Source organism: Diceros bicornis, chromosome 15 (genome assembly GCF_020826845.1).
Source record: "Diceros bicornis minor isolate mBicDic1 chromosome 15, mDicBic1.mat.cur, whole genome shotgun sequence".
NCBI classification, from domain to species: Eukaryota; Metazoa; Chordata; class Mammalia; order Perissodactyla; family Rhinocerotidae; genus Diceros; species Diceros bicornis.
The window spans coordinates 40,642,454-40,659,325 of record NC_080754.1 but is presented as its reverse complement, the minus strand read 5'-3'; the positions used below and the strand labels follow the sequence as shown (position 1 = coordinate 40,659,325).

At 35.2% G+C, this 16,872-nt stretch overlaps 1 protein-coding gene across 3 annotated transcripts in view; it reads left to right on the top strand.

Annotated features, from left to right (window-relative positions):
- ATP11B (ATPase phospholipid transporting 11B (putative)) overlaps positions 1-16,872 on the top strand; it is a 99,521-nt gene that overhangs the window by 39,082 nt on the left and 43,567 nt on the right. For all 3 annotated transcript variants that reach the window (XM_058556283.1, XM_058556281.1, XM_058556282.1), the window contains exons 9-19: positions 1,563-1,627; positions 4,510-4,591; positions 5,501-5,651; positions 6,528-6,725; positions 8,729-8,968; positions 9,546-9,721; positions 10,381-10,449; positions 12,367-12,440; positions 12,514-12,617; positions 15,117-15,298; positions 16,537-16,740. In XM_058556283.1, the coding sequence (XP_058412266.1) occupies positions 1,563-1,627; positions 4,510-4,591; positions 5,501-5,651; positions 6,528-6,725; positions 8,729-8,968; positions 9,546-9,721; positions 10,381-10,449; positions 12,367-12,440; positions 12,514-12,617; positions 15,117-15,298; positions 16,537-16,740 (1,545 nt within the window). The remainder of the gene's footprint in view (positions 1-1,562; positions 1,628-4,509; positions 4,592-5,500; positions 5,652-6,527; positions 6,726-8,728; positions 8,969-9,545; positions 9,722-10,380; positions 10,450-12,366; positions 12,441-12,513; positions 12,618-15,116; positions 15,299-16,536; positions 16,741-16,872) is intronic.

The following is a 16,872-nucleotide window of genomic DNA, read 5'->3' as shown; positions in this document are numbered from 1 at the left end:
CATGACCACCAAGCCGTTAGAATTTGGATTCCAAGAATTTAGAATAAATCTTGGAACCAGCCCTTGAACTTCTAATCAAATTAACATTCCACCTCTTTTCTGGAGACGTGTTCAGTTTATACTGGCTGCATGAAATAGGTCACTGACATAAAGAGTTGAACATTTTTTTAATGAAGTCTTCAAGACAAGCCACCAAAAATATGCATCAGCACTGATTCACATTTTTAATAAACATTAACATAGGAACACGTTCAGTAAACTCTGTAACAAGGTGTTTGTAAGAGTAGGACCCCTGCTGAATAACTGTGTCTAGATTTTATTTTGATTTCTATAGTGACATAGTGGAATACATGTGTGGATACATAGTCTGAATTTCCTTAAGATATTATGGCTGGTAAAGGAAAAGATCAATTACATTACGTCAGCCCCTAGAATGATTAAAAAAATGAGCCGTGTTCTTTTCTGAAGCAACCTGAATGAACTGATGAATGATCTTTTAATTTGAAGCCATCATTATATCCCAATTTTATATGCCAGTGTGAGCTCAAGGTTTTTCTGTTCATTGCTAGAACCAACACCAAGTGAAAAAGAGCTATTTTATGACTCCTGAATAATTGGTTTTGGAATATGTGTGGAGTGTACTCCAACTATGACTATCTAATAAAACCATACTTGTTAACCATGTCCCAAATACCTGACCCTCCTTGGTTCATTGAATTTTTTAGAGTCTTTGGGTTTGCAAACATCTTCAAAATTGGTTCAGATTCTGTTTGATTTGGATAACTATGTATGTATGTTTCAGAAAAGCATAAGGAATATCAACAAAATTAAGGCTTTTATACTTATCCATAACAGAGTCTTATCATTTTGCTATCACTTATCCATAGCAGAGTCTTATCATTTTGCTATCACTAAGAAAATACAATTTCCTTTCTAGTTATTCCTTCTCGTTTTATATCTCCTTAATGGAGAGAAATTCAAACACCAAGAAGACCTGTGCTCCAAGAAGTGTACAATGCAAGTAGTCAAGTTTTAGTGTCGATCTAGAAAAAGTACTAACTCACTTACTACATTATGTCTTATAATCCAGTGTAATTTTAATTGTGCAGACTCATGCATTTATACACAAATCATACTATAACTTATGTTTACATTGCATTCTAATTATGAATTTTCCTTTTGAAAACTTCATTAATTTTGGTCAAAATTTTAAAACTTCATCTTCTGTTAAACATTTTAAACTCATTGCTTATTAATCTTTCATTTTGCTGTGTTTTATGTTTAAAAATTTTGAAACTGGTGGCTTTGTGAGTTTATTTACAGGCCTAATCTTATTTCTGAGCCACTAATCTTAAAGTGACTGAAATGCTAAAGCAGATATTTGTTGTTACAGTGACTAACATCATGTTTGACCTAGACAGCTTTATTGTAGCTGAGATTTTGGGTTTATTTAAAAGCAGTGTTGTACCAATAGCTCAAGTACCTTCTACTGAAGATGCCATTTTAGAATTTAATTGAATTTTTAATATCTTCAATGCCTTTGGTTATTTTTTTTCCCCTAGACCTCTGGGGCCAGAGAGTCTCTTGCTTCGTGGAGCCAGATTAAAAAATACAAAAGAAATTTTTGGTTTGTATACATTGGAACTTTTTACTTATAGATTCATGTTGATGCTTTATATGAAGTATTTTTTAAAAGCACAGTATTTGTGGTCTTTTGGTTAGATAATTTATTACTTAGTTAAATGTTGTCTATGATAATTTTCTTACAAAGATTGCATTAATATAATTTTGTGTTGTATTTTTTCTTGTTAATCCCTATTTTTGAATAATGAACTAGAACCTTGCTCTTACAATTTCTTTGTGGGTAGTTGTGAAACTAAACTGAGTGTTAAAAAGATAATTCTGGCACTTCTGTTAATGGTGGATAAGAACCAATATAATCTGGCATCATGGTGCAGTAAACCATCTGTATAATTCCATTATTATTCTTAGATTGGATTAAAAACTGCTGACTCATTCATTTATCCATTCATTCATTCCTCAAATTCCTATTGACCTATGATTATATACCAAGTATTGTTGGAACATATACTGACCAGCTCAAAAGGATGAATAAAGAGTGCTCTTGCATTGGAGATGTACATTAGTTCACTATGCTTTGAATCAACTCGAGGCAAATTGTGAAGTTGATGATAACCTTTGGCTATCAACTAGCTCCTCCCCTTTCAAGAGTGGCCAGCTTATGTTATTCGCTGAATGTTTACAGCTTTTGAGGTCCTCTTCTTCATTCTCTTCTTTCGTATTAACTGTACTATATTTTCTCTCTCAGTATTAGGCTCTCTGATAAAGAAATCCATATACTTTAAAAAACGGAAAATAACAAATGTTGGCGAGGATGTGGAGAAATTGCAATCCTCATACATTGCTGATGGGAGAGTAAAATGTTGCAGCCTTTGTAGAAAACAGTTTGGTAGTTCCTCAATAAGTTAAACGTAGAATTACCATATAGACCCAGCAATTCTACTCCTAGATATACTCAAAGAATTGAAAATAGTTGTGCAAACAAAGACTTGGACAAGAGTGTTCATAGCAGCACTATTCACAATAGGTAAGGGGTAGATACTGCCCAAATGTCCGTCACCCGATGATAAACAAAATGAAGAGTATTCATGTAATGGAATATTATTCACCCATAAAAAATGAAGTACTGACGCATGCTACAACATGGATAAACCTTGAAATATTATGCTGAGTGAAAGAAACCAGACACAGAAGGCTGTATATTGTATGATTCCATTTACTTGAAATACCCATAATAGGCAAATTCATAAAGACAGAAAGTAGATTAGTGGTTCCCAGGGGCTGAGGAGTGGAGGAGAATGATTAATGATTGCTTAATGAGTACAGGGTTTTCTTTAGGGGTGATGAAAATGTTCTCAAGGTAGATAGTGAGGATGGTTCCACAACATTGTGAATGTACTAAGTGCCACTGAATTGTACACTTTAAAATGATAAACTGCATGTTATGTATACTTTACCACAATTTAAAAAAGAAAACCATAATAATGTTCTGATGGCAAAAGCCAGAGACAGCCAAGGGCTTTTTAGAACTCTCGTGTAAGCCTGTATTTTAACACATCTCTTTAGCAGTTACACTTTTCACACTCTTAAAAGAAACTGTTTGAATGCCTTTAGATGGGTCTGCTGTTGTTGGCCTCAGCACTACCTCTCTCTGTTGTATCGTTCTGGCTGATTTCTCGCATTTCTGTAATTTTGGTGCCCTTTGTCATTTGAGTTATAATCCCTGCCTTTAAGGAATAATTCTAATGATGAAAATTCCAAGACATATCTTTAGGAAGAGGGCATGATGAATCTTACACTGCTTCTCAAATCTTACTATTTAGGGATGGGCATGAACATTTATTGATTATCTGTCTCTTTCTAGGCACTTTACTAATTTGTCAGACAAGCCTCACAACAATTCTATGAGGTATTTTTTCCCATTTAAAGATGGGGAAATTGAGACTCAGAGAGATTAAACAACTTGCCAAAGGATGCAGAACTGATAAATGGCAGAGCTAGCATTCAAACCATGGTATAATTCCGAAGTGTTTTGTGTTTGTTTTTTTTTTTTTTTTTTTTTTGGTGAGGAAGATCAGCCCTGAGCTAACATCCATGCCAATCCTCCTCTTTTTGCCGAGGAAGACTGGCCCTGAGCTCACATCCGTGCCAGTCTTCCTCCACTTTATGTGGGAGGCCGCCACAGCATGGCCTGACAAGCAGTGCATTGGTGCGCGCCTGGGATCCGAACCCTGGGCCACCAGCAGCAGAGCACGCGCACTTAACCGCTATGTCACGGGGCCGGCCCCTGGAAGTGTTTTTTTAATAAGGCTGGTCTTGCCTAATTTCATTCACTCCCCAGTTTAAGTCCCATTATTTCTGTCATTCTCACTCATCTCAGAGTTATTCACATAGGCACAAATTTTAAAAACAGCACTTTCCTTGTGTTTACTTCATTTGCTCTGACAGATTTCCATATCATCTCTTCAGTGCTTATGAAATTATGTCTAGACTCCAGATTCTGGCATTCAGGGCCTTTCAAACTCCGACCCCAGTCCATCGTGCAACCTAACAGAAAGTGCTGTTCCATTTCTGTCTTGGTTAATATTGTTTGCTGTATCTTTAATGGCCTTTCCTGCCATCTTTATCTTTCCAAATCCTTTTCCTCCGTCAGGAGGAGTAACTCAGATAACATGTATTTCATTCAGATATCTCAGTTATAACCCAGGAACAGAACCACCATGCTTTCCATCCAACAGGTTGAGTGATTGGAGTTCCCTAAAATTGGACTCAGAAAGCCTTTTAAAAACTCTGAAAAGACATAAAGGAAAGCCAGATTCTAACAACTGTCAGATAATACTTTTTCTTAGATGTTTTCATGCTAGTGAGTGCATTTCTCTTGTGAAACATGCTAGAAGATTATTTTAAAAGACTTGTTTTGTTTTGCAGGTGTTGCTGTATACACTGGAATGGAAACTAAGATGGCATTAAATTATAAGAGCAAGTCACAGAAACGATCTGCGGTAGAAAAGTAAGAAAACTGTCTATTTTCATTTACACATAAATATGACTATGGATATGTGTATTATTTTGGTTTTGTTAAATTAAACTTCATCAAAATTAAAAACGTCTGCACTTCAAAAGACATTGTTAAAAAAATGAAAAGACAAGCCACAGACTAGGAGCAAATATTTGCAAAGCACATATTTATAAAGGGCTGGTATCCAGAGTATCCAGTCTCACCACTTGTTTTCAGCATTATCCTTTCAGCATTATTCCACAAGGCAAACAAAGAAATAAAAGGCATAAATATTAGAAAGTAAGATGTAAAATTGTCCCTACTTGAAGACACGTGATTTTTCACACAGATGGTTGTAAGCATCCAACAAAAAAACTATTAGAACTAATAAGTGAGTTTAGCAGGGTCTCAGAATACAAGGTCAAAAATAATCATTTCTATATCCATATACTATAAGCATTTTGAACAGTACCATAAGTATAGTAAATACGTTTGTAATCTTGTGTGTGGGTTGTTTTATGGCTAGTAAATAGATTCTATTGAATGGTCATTTTTTAAAAACAAAGACTGTGGGGCCGGCCCCGTGGCTTAGCAGTTAAGTGCGCGCGCTCCGCTGCTGGCGGCCCAGGTTCGATCCTGGGCACGCACCGCCGCACCGCTTCTCCGGCCATGCTGAGGCCGCGTCCCACATACAGCAACTAGAAGGATGTGCAGCTATGACCTACAACTATCTGCTGGGGCTTTGGGGGAAAAAATAAATAAATAAAATTATAAAAAAAAAACAAAGACTGTGTCCTTTAAACAGCTACCACAATATCTTACATATTTTTCTATCTTATTTAATATCAGTATTAATTTCCAAGCAGATGAATATAATAACACATAATTGATATGTTTTATATTCTCTTTTTTGCGTTTCAGGTCAATGAACACATTTTTGATCATTTACCTCATAATCCTTATTGCTGAAGCCATCATCAGTACTATCTTGAAATATTCATGGCAAGCTGAAGAAAAATGGGATGAACCTTGGTATAACCAAAAAACAGAACATCAAAGAAATAGTAGTAAGGTATTTTATGGTGTTCTTGACTCTCCTGTAAAGGAAACTTGCTTTTTTGGCACAAGTACTGCTTTGGTAGTGACTCCTTATAGGAATGACCACTTTGATCTCCTAAAACTATTTCTACTGAAGGGTGGCAAAAGGACGTTGCAAACGAAGAGTAGCCAGAATGTTTGTACTGGTATATGCCTTTTGCATTTTAGAGTGTAAGCACCTTATATTCCGGATGGCATGACTTGAATAGTTATAAGAGATCACAAAAATTTAAATAGTCTATATTGGCATTCCACTTCAATACTACAAATTCAATTTTTTATTCCATTTACTGTATGTTAGAAGTGAATTAAAGAGTAAGTTGATTTATTTTCAATTCTGTCAGAATAATTCAGGGAGTCTTACTGTCAGTCTACTGATGGTGTGAAGTAGTAACACAAATTATGTCATATAAAGGTTTAAACTGATTAAATATGGACTACCAAGAGAATTTAACCTGCAATTTTGGTAAATAATTCTTCTCCAAATTTCACTTTAGATTAAAATACAAATATTGGAAGACAAATTTGAACCTTGAGAGACCATAAAGCAGACAATGACAAGAACATATTTTCAGTGTCACTCACAATTGCGTATTGTATTTTTCACAGAGTGCGTGTTAGAATGTGGTACTGCTATGCCATTGAAGTAACAAATTAAGCAATTTGAATTCAACCTTTTCTTTTTTTACTTTGTTTAAGATTCTAATGAACAACAAAACAGTCAAAGGAAATGTGTTAATAAGACAGTTCAGTAAATGAATTTCAACGTAGTTGATGGTCTGTCTAAACATGAAACTTTCTGATAATTCTCATATATTTTCTCTTATAAAACAATTTTTTTTTTTTATAGATTCTGAGATTTATTTCAGACTTCCTTGCTTTTTTGGTACTCTACAATTTCATCATTCCAATTTCATTATATGTGACAGTAGAAATGCAGAAATTTCTTGGATCATTTTTTATTGGCTGGGATCTTGATCTCTATCATGAAGAATCAGATCAGAAAGCACAAGTCAATACTTCTGATCTGAATGAAGAGCTTGGACAGGTAAAAATGATCCTTTTATTTTGTTTTTCTAATTTATTGTTTTTATCAAAACAATACGTGTACAAAGACTAATAAAACAGAAAATATTATGAGGCTCCTACCAAAAAACAGCCCTACGTTGCTCCACACCTAATTCCTGTTTTCTATTTTTAAATCTTAAGCTGTTTCTTCCATTATTTAGCACTCTATTTTTATATAGTATTCTTTCTTGATTTTTACATTTTAGGCATTGTTTACTATAGAATGTAAAGATATAACTCTTATACTACTCCTTCCACACACATACCCAGACACATACATACTCACTTTGCCTCTCCATAGGCCCCCAGTATTGTTATATCAGAATTTGTGATTTAATACATATTCATTTATTGACATTTAGTATGACATTTTATGACTGTTTTAGTATTGCTCACTAGTTCCTAGTTCTTTATGTGTGCCCTATAGTACTATAATTACATTTTCTTCTTTATGTATTTTGTTTCTCCTAGAGTTAATTGCTGTGTTTTTTCATTTGCTTAATTCCTATGTCTCAGGTGTTGTATTTATCTTTACTATTCTCAAGAATATGAACTTTGAAGTACAGTTTCTCACTTATCTTTATTATCTTGGTCAAACCTATTTTTTTCCAGCTTTACCTCCCTTTTGGTATATTAACCTTTTTACTCTGCAATGTTGCTGAACTCATTTATTAGTTCTTGTGGTTATTTAGTGGATTTCTTAGAATTTTCTGTATACAAGGTCATATTATCTATAGATGGAGATAGTTTTATCTCTTCTTTTTCAATCTGAATACCTTTTATTTCTTTTTTTCTTACCTAATTACCCTGGCTAGAACCTTCAGTACAATGTTGAATAAAAGTGGCAAGAGCAGACGTCTTTGTCTTGTTCCTGAACTTAGGGGGAAAAGCATTCAGTCTTTCTCCATGAAGTATGATGCTAGCTATGGGTTTTTCATAGATACATTTTGTCAGATTGAGGAAGTACCCTTCTATCCCTAATTTGTTGAGTGTTTTTATCATGAAAGGGTTTGGGTTTTGTCAAATTTTTCTGCATCTATCAAGGTGATCATTTTATTAATAGAATAAAAGACAAGTACCATTTTATTAAACATTGGTAGTTTTCATTGATTTGTATTTGTTGAATCAATCTTGCATTTCAGGGATAAATTCTGCATGTTTATGTTGTATAATCCATTTTATATGTTCCTGGATTTGGTGTCTATTTTTGTAAGGGATTTTGGTCTGTAGGTTTTTTTTTTTTCCCTTGTGATGTCTACCTCCCTTTTTAAATGACTTCTTTCTCAGTCATCATTGCAATATTAAAATCCTCACCGTAATCCTAGTTGTTTCAAGACTTGACTGTGTCATCCTTCTCTTTTTGGACCTACCTTCTTTTGGGGTTTTCTTGAATTAGTCTCAAAGAGTAATAATGTTATATGTCTTATCTACTTTTTAAAATATTTTCTTTTAAATGTTTTTCCTTTTTACTGAGTTTGTTTCCTGCCCTCAGTTTCAGTGTCCTGTCTGTCTATTTTATACAACTTTCCACTTCTGACTTCTTGTGTTGCTATCATTTTATGTTCCTGTTCCCAGCTCTGTACCATTTCTCCTGGGCCAGATTCTCTTTCACATTCTAGGTTACTAAGCATCCCTTCTACCCTTGCTCAAAGATCATTCTTGAGTCCTACTACTTAAAAACACCTATCCAAGGGATAGAAAAGAAGTACTAATACCACATTATCAGTCAACTCTACAGATAAACATGCACCTAAAGATGCCACAAACTTCAAAGTGTATACAGATTTAAAATATTTTGTGTTACCCTGTTTCGTTTCTATGGCATTTTTAATTATCTAATTGTGCTTGGATTATAAGAATCTTGACATCAGTATATCAGAGTTAATAGGTAAACTTGACTTCAGGAGACAGAGGACGAGGTTTTTTTGTTTAACATAGGACCATGAGCACAAAGGTTTGTTTTCTTTTGTTTTCTATCTCTAGGTGGAGTATGTGTTTACAGATAAAACTGGTACACTGACGGAAAATGAGATGCAGTTTCGGGAATGTTCAATTAATGGCATAAAGTACCAAGAAAGCAATGGTAGACTTGTATCTGAAGGACCAACACCAGACTCTTCAGAAGGACCCTTTTATCGTAATAGTTTATCCCATCTTAACAACTTATCCCATCTTACAACCAGTTCCTCTTTTGGAACCAGTCTTGAAAATGAAATTGAACTAGTAAGTAATTTTTAAATTAATAAATAGAAGTTTCATTTGAAACAGTTCTCTTTGGTAGTTGGTGGGTTATAGCAGAAAAAGTTTAAGTGTTAATGGGGCAAGGAATATATATTTGAAATGTATGTCCTTTGATTCAACACTGAGAATTTGTAGTCATAACCCAGTTTAACTTGTCACTTAATATGTGTCTGCCTTAGTTTTCTGGGTATTTAAATGAGACTATGTTAATGAAAGCCCTTACTGCCTTGAAGTAAAGAACACTTTGGTGAGAAAGAGAGCTTAAATTTATTTAATACTTTTTGAAACCTCACTTCCTTCACAAAAGGGTTTTCGCATTTACTTGCTGTTTGGTTATGCCTCCTCTAAAGATACTCATATGTTGAAGCAAATGTGACATTTTACTTTTTGGAGTCAGAAACAACCAGCTGTTATTCAGGCAATTCAAGATTGTAGCACTCTTGTTCTAGATCTTAGATTACCAAATTATTAACTATATTTTTTAGAATTTTGTTTCTGGTTTTTTATATGTTATTTGGGAATGGGGTTTTTATTGTGAATATTAATTATGTTTCTACAGATTAAAAAACATGATCTGTTCTTTAAAGCAGTCAGTCTCTGTCACACTGTACAGATTAGCAATGTTCAGACTGATGGCATTGGTGATGGTCCCTGGCAATCCAGCCTTGCACCCTCCCAGTTAGAGTACTACGCATCTTCACCAGATGAAAAGGCTCTAGTGGAAGCTGCTGCAAGGTAGTTTAATCTAATTTCTAAATCTTCAAAAAAACACCTTTTATTTTTTTTATAATTTTATTTATTTATTTATTTTTCCCCCAAAGCCCCAGTAGATAGTTGTATGTCATAGTTGCACATGCTTCTAGCTGCTGTATGTGGGACGCGGCTTCAGCATGGCCAGAGAAGCGGTGCATCGGTGCGCGCCCGGGATCCGAACCCGGGCCGCCAGCAGCAGAGCACGCGCACTTAACCACTAAGCCACGGGGCCAGCCCAGAAAAACACCTTTTAAATAAAAATGTGACAATACTAGAAAATTATTTAATTTGTCAGATGAAATTCATAAATACATAAAGGAGAAGTGCATTTAAATTTTAAGTGAGAGTTTGAAATGTGTCATAAGGTTGTCAAGCTTGCGATGAGTCATTTTGAAGAGATATCTTTAAAAGTCTGGTTACTATGAAATAGGAATAATATAATTTGAGGGAAATACTTGTGCGTGTATTGTTTTGGACCTACTCTATCCTTCAAGTTCTTAAAAATAATGCTGTAGTCAAAGGAATTATTATAAAATACATCTTAAACTTTTATTTTAAATTTTTATGCAAGGTATGACATACTGTGAAATATGAAATATTATCCCTTAAATCTTATATTTCTTTTTGCTTTTAATCCCTAGAATTGGCATCGTGTTTATTGGCAATTCTGAAGACACTATGGAAGTTAAAACACTTGGAAAACTGGAACGGTAATTTTTTTCTATGTTGTAATTTCTTATGTATTATATTAAGTATTTAGTATATAACACGAATCAGTGAACTGTGGCCCACAGGCCAGATCTGACCTACAGTGCGTTTTTGTACAGCCCGTAAACTACATTACATTTTTAAAGAGTTGTTTTAAAAATATGCAACAGAAACCATATATGGCCTACAAAGCTTAAAGTATTTACTATCTGGCCCTTGACAGAAAAAGTTTACTGACCCCTGCTCTAGAATGATGTCCATATTATATTGCATCTCATCACAGTAGTAACAGTACTCTACTCTGAATCTTTCATCTATATTTTAGCTTAATGGTTCTTGAATTTACTTATATGTTTTATTTTAAACACTCCTGGGGTAATGAGTTTCCTAGGTTTCTACTCACTAAATAAAGAAAAACTTCCTTATATTTCCTATGATTTTATCTTTAAACATTACAGAACAGCTGTCTTATTTCCAGTATTTCCACTGTTTGATAAATTAGTCCATTATCATATTCATGCCTTTCATTGTTTTATCAATTCTGATCATATCTCAACTCCAGCTGTGCTTTTTTTTTTTTTTTTTTTTTTTTTGGTGAGGAAGATCAGCCCTGAGCTAACATCCGATGCCAATCCACCTCTTTTTGCTGAGGAAGATTAGCCCTAGGCAAACATCCGTGCCCGTCTTCCTGTCCTTTATATGGGACGCCGCCGCAGCATGGCCTGACAAGCGGTGCGTTGGTGCACGCTGGGGATACGAACCTGCAAACCCTGGGCTACCAAAGCGGAGCGCGCACACTTAACCACTACACACTGGGCTGGCCCCTCCAGCTGTGCTTTTTCAAACTAAATAGAGCTTATTCTTTGGCTGCTTTCATATAGGAGCCTGTCTAGCTCGTTTCATCAACTTATAAACCATCATTTCACTCAGTGTTTTTCTTTGAGATGTGCGTTCTATATGTACATCGTTGTATAAATTCATCCAGAAGACTTTTCAAGCTATACCTGACCCATCCACACAAATTCTTTTACAGCTCCCTGGAGAGGCATTTGTTTCCCCATCTGCACACACATACCCTGTCCGAGGTTCAGAATCACTGCTATAATGAGCCTCTGTTACTAATTTGAGTGTGTTGCATTTCTCAGATGTGTTTTGCCAGAAAAAAGCGTTGCAAATCAGTCACGTTTTTTAGTGAGAAAAACATGGAGCTGGGCAGATCTGGGATTCCGATCCTTGCTCTGCCACTCACAGCTTATTTAACTTTAGACAAATTACTTAATCTTTCTGAGTTTAATAGTCCTCTTCTGTAAAATGAGATTAAACCTGCCTCCTTTGGTTCTCATGGATATTAAATGACATAAGGTATGTAAAGTACATGGCGTTTGGTAAGTACTTGATAAATGTCAGTTCTTTCTATTTCTATCTTGTGTTGTTTTTTTTTGTTTTGTTTTGTTTTTTTTTGTGAGGAAGATCAGCCCTGAGCTAACATCCATGCCAATCCTCTTTTTTGCTGAGGAAGACTGGCCCTGAGCTAACATCTATTGCCAATCCTCCTCCTTTTTTTTTCCCTTTTTCTCCCCAAAGCCCCAGTAGATAGTTGTATGTCATAGTTGCACATCCTTGTAGTTGCTGTATGTGGGACGCCACCTCAGCATGGCCAGATAAGAGGTACATGGGAGCGTGCCCGGGATCCAGACCGGGGCCGCCAGTAGTGGAGCGTGCGCACTTAACCGCTAAGCCATGGGGCCGGCCCCCTCTTGTGTTGTTATTAATGACTCATAACCCATTATCTTGAAAATGTAGGTGAGATTAATTCCTTGTTCTAAGTTAACCATTTGTCTTATATAGGTATTCTTTCCAACATTGACTTAATATTATTCAAAAAAGTTAAGTTTTTGTCTTATTTTTTTTTTCCTTAGGTACAAACTGCTTCATGTTCTGGAATTTGATTCAGATCGTAGGAGAATGAGTGTTATTGTTCAGGCACCTTCAGGTAACCAATGTAAACTTTCATGAATTTTTATTTATATAATATTAAGAGCTTGATAACTCAATTTCCTTTTTAGGTGAGAAGTTTTTATTTGCTAAAGGAGCTGAATCATCAGTTCTCCCTAAATGTATAGGTGGGGAAATAGAAACAACCAGAATTCACGTAGATGAATTTGCTTTGGTGAGTACAAATTTCTGTGATTTAAAAAACTCTAAAAGATACACACACACACACACACACACACACACACACACACACACGCACATGAAAGATTTGAGATTTTACTTTTGCATTAGTAATTTATCAAAAATTATAGGAACTCTGTGACATTATTTGTTGGCTCCACATTCTTTGGTTAAAATTTGACTTTTAACCTGCTAAAATATAAGTTTTCTCTTTCAACCTGTTATAGTCAAGGCACTTCTGGCTGCATGGACCACTCAGATTACTATGGTAAGAAGAGGGGTTTGCTAAAAAACCAGAGGGCAATCCCAAGGATGTGGAGAAACTGGAACCCTCATACATTGCTGGTGGGAATATAAATGGTATAGCCACTTTCAAAAATAGTTTGGCATTTCCTCGTAGAGCATAGAGTAATATAGAGTTACTATATGACCCAGCAATTCCACTCCTAGGTATACAACGAGAATTGAAAACGTGTCCACACAAAAACTTGTACACAGATGTTCTTAGCAGCATTATTCCTAATAGCCACAAAATGGAAACAGCCAAATGTCCATCAACTGATGAAGAGATTAAACAGTGTATCATATCCATGTAATAGAATGTTATTTGGCCGTTAAAAGGAATGAAGTACTGATATATGCTACAACATGGATGAACCTTGAAAAGATTATGCTGAGTGAAAGAAGCTAGTCACAAAAGGCCACATATGCCATTTATATGAAATATCCAGAATAAGCAAATTCATAGAGACAGAAAGCAGATTAGTGGTTGTTGCCAGGGGCTGGAGGAAGAGGGGGAAGAGAAGTGTCTGCTAATGGATATACGATTCCTTTTGGATGTGATGAAAATGTTCTGGAATTAGGTAGTAGTAATGATTACACAACTCTGTGAATATACTCAAAACCACTGAATTTAAAGAAGTGGATTTTATGGTATGTGAATTATGTCTCTCTTAATAAAAGAATGTAGGGGAATCTTATAAAAACAAAGTGCCACAATTCATGTGAATTGGAAAATTATTGAAAAGGTCTCTCGCACTCTTAGGACCTCATGATCTCTCATTTCTGCATTTCTGTAAATGTATGCTCCATACTCATCTCTGCTCACCTGCCTCCTTTACTTACTTATGGTTTCTTTGCTCCCATTTCTTGTTTTCTAATTGTTAATGATCTAGTTCATCTACCACACTGTAACATCCATGAGAACAAAGACATTGTTCTACCTTGCTATCATTTTAATATCTAGAACAATGCTGACACATAGTTGGCACTCAATAAATATTTGTTGTAGAATGAATTAATTAATTTTATATGTTAATAACTCACATGGTCTCATAACTGTAATTTAAGAGCAACAGTTATAGCTGTGGGTCATTTGTAAATCAATGAATGCCAATATTTAGAAATCTACTAAATAGTGTCATATAGTATTTTAAAAATCTACCCTTTCCTGTTATTAAAACATTTTTTTGTGTGTGAGGAGATCAGCCCTGTGCTAACATCTGCCAATCCTCCTTTTTTTTTTTCTGCCGAGGAAGACTGGCCCTGGGCTAACATCCGTGCCCATCTTCCTCCACTTTATACGGGACACCGCCACAGCATGGCTTGCCAAGCAGTGCGTCTGTGTGCGCCCGGGATCCGAACCGGCGAACCCCGGGCCGCCGCAGCGGAGCGCGCGCACTTAACCGCTTGCGCCACCCGGCCGGCCCTATTAGGACATTTTTTGGGGGTTTTTCTGAGGAAAATATATAGCAAGAAAAGGAACTTTTTAATAAGCTTTTAGATTTAGGTACCAACTTTCAAATATTAACACCACAAGAAAAATTTGAGCCTGGTAGAATCAGAAAATCAAATATATATTCCTAAGTTTTGTGTAATTCCAATTCACCAGTGAAGATATAATGATGCAATTTAAAATCATTCCTTCATTGACTCTAGAAAGTATCATTTGTTTGATAATGGCTACCTTACAGACTTCTTGATTTGAATTGCAAATTTTTCAGACCATGAACCCTCAGGAAATTATGGTCCCCTTTGCCTAAAACAAATTCAGATGAAGTAGATAAAAGTGGCTTTGTAATGCTTAAAAACAGGAGAGTAGAACCTGGGGCTGCCTCTCTTGACAAACCTAAAGGTATCATTATAGAACTTTCTGGCTTTTCACGTAAAACAGTTTTAAAACCACACACAGAGAAGATAATCTTTATGATCCTGGCTAGGCTCTAATATTCTACAATTCAGTGACCTTAATTATTTTGAGCAAGTTTTTAATAATTTCTTTCAGAAATTGAAAGACCTGTGATAATATGTGTCCCATAACTCAGATCATTAGGGCTTTGTGACACTTCATTTATTTCCTATCACTAAATGATAGTACTTTTTAAATTATTTGTAAACTGATTTTTGGTAATCGGTCCTCAGTTTATTTCAATGACTTCTTGATTCCTCATTAGTTTCTTTTGTTCAATTGTTGTCTTTAATTTTTCTGTATTAGAAAGGGCTAAGAACTCTATGTATAGCCTATAGACAATTGACATCTAAAGAGTATGAGGACATAGACAGACGCCTCTTTGAAGCCAGGACTGCCTTGCAGCAACGGGAAGAGAAATTGGCAGATGTCTTCCAGTTCATAGAGAAAGATCTGGTATTACTTGGAGCTACAGCAGTAGAAGACAGGTAAGTATCAGATAAATAGGCAATATCATTTTTCTCTCATAAGAATTTTTCTAGACAAGTGTTTCTAATTTATGACAAATTCCATTTATTAACATCCTATAATAACTTAATATATTTAAAATCAAAATACAGAGTTAATGCCTTAATTTTTCCCAGTCAGTATATATAACTTTTGTTTTAGTCAGATATCTGAAATAGATAAAAGAATCCAGCTGTGTATGGTTTCACCTATAGGCTTGAATTTTTAGAATACTCCTCAGTGTACCATGCAGAGACTTGAAGCACCTGCTTAATTCTCCAGCCTCATCTCCCACCACTGCCCCCTTCCACTTTATGCTTCAACAGTACCAAACTGTCTATAGTTCTCCGCTGAACAACAACTATAGTTAAAACTATTCTATTTTGTGCCTTTGTTCCTTGTAACTTCTGCCTGGATCATTCTTCCCTTATTCATTTGTGAATACCTGTTCATAAAGGATAGCTCAGATATTACCCCCACTCCAGTAAGACCTTTTCTGATCCCTAGCAGGATTAAAAATTCTCTTCTTTGTGAAGTCTCCATGTTTTGTGGAGATTATAATTGTGGCAGGATATTATAATTATTTAAAGGCTTTCTCCTCTGTTAGCCTGTGAATTCCTTGAGATCCATTTATTTTTTGTCTTTGTTCCCCAGCATATATCTCAATGTATGTTTCACAGTTTCTTGAATTAAATTGAATTCTACAAATTAAGTCTGTTATGTTTTCCTCTACCCCCTAGATCTAAGGGTGTTTGTGTTTTTTTTAATCTAGGTTTCCGTTTACTTTTCAGTTGTCCTCATGCGATTTCTGAGATTCACTTGAGGTTATGTAGTCCTTTACTGTCCGCAGTCTGATTTTTAAACTACTGATATGAGCGATTTTCTTATCAAAAAAAGAGAAAAATCTTCCAATTTGAAATTTAAGACTATAATAAAATAGGAGTTTATGAAGACCATATACTTACTTTGGTTCTACAAAAATCAACTTTGAAGATACACTCTTAAAATATGAAGTTGTAGATTTTATGTTGATCAGATGATCTCTAATTTGGTTATTCCTGTTTCTTCCCTAATGGGAAAAAATATCGCTTATATTACTATACCATCACATTCCTAGGTCAAGGAGCCCAGAATTTATCTTACTTGTACTATGTGGTTTATACTTAAAATATTGTCAAAAAATATTTTCTACTATTAATTTTGTTTTTTTTGTTTTCAGACTACAAGATAAAGTTCCAGAAACTATCGAAGCATTGAGAATGGCTGGTATCAAAGTATGGGTACTTACTGGCGATAAACACGAAACAGCTGTTAGTGTGAGTTTATCATGTGGACATTTTCACAGAACCATGAACATTCTTGAACTTACAAACCAGAAATCAGACAGCGAATGTGCTGAACAATTGAGGCAGCTTGCCAGAAGGTAAGAATATAATTATCTGGATCATGGAGTTCAGGGGTCAGCAAACTATGGCCCACAGGCCAAAAATGGCCCACTGCCTGTTTTTTACAGCCCATGAACTCAAAATAATTTTTTTTTTTTAATTTATTTATT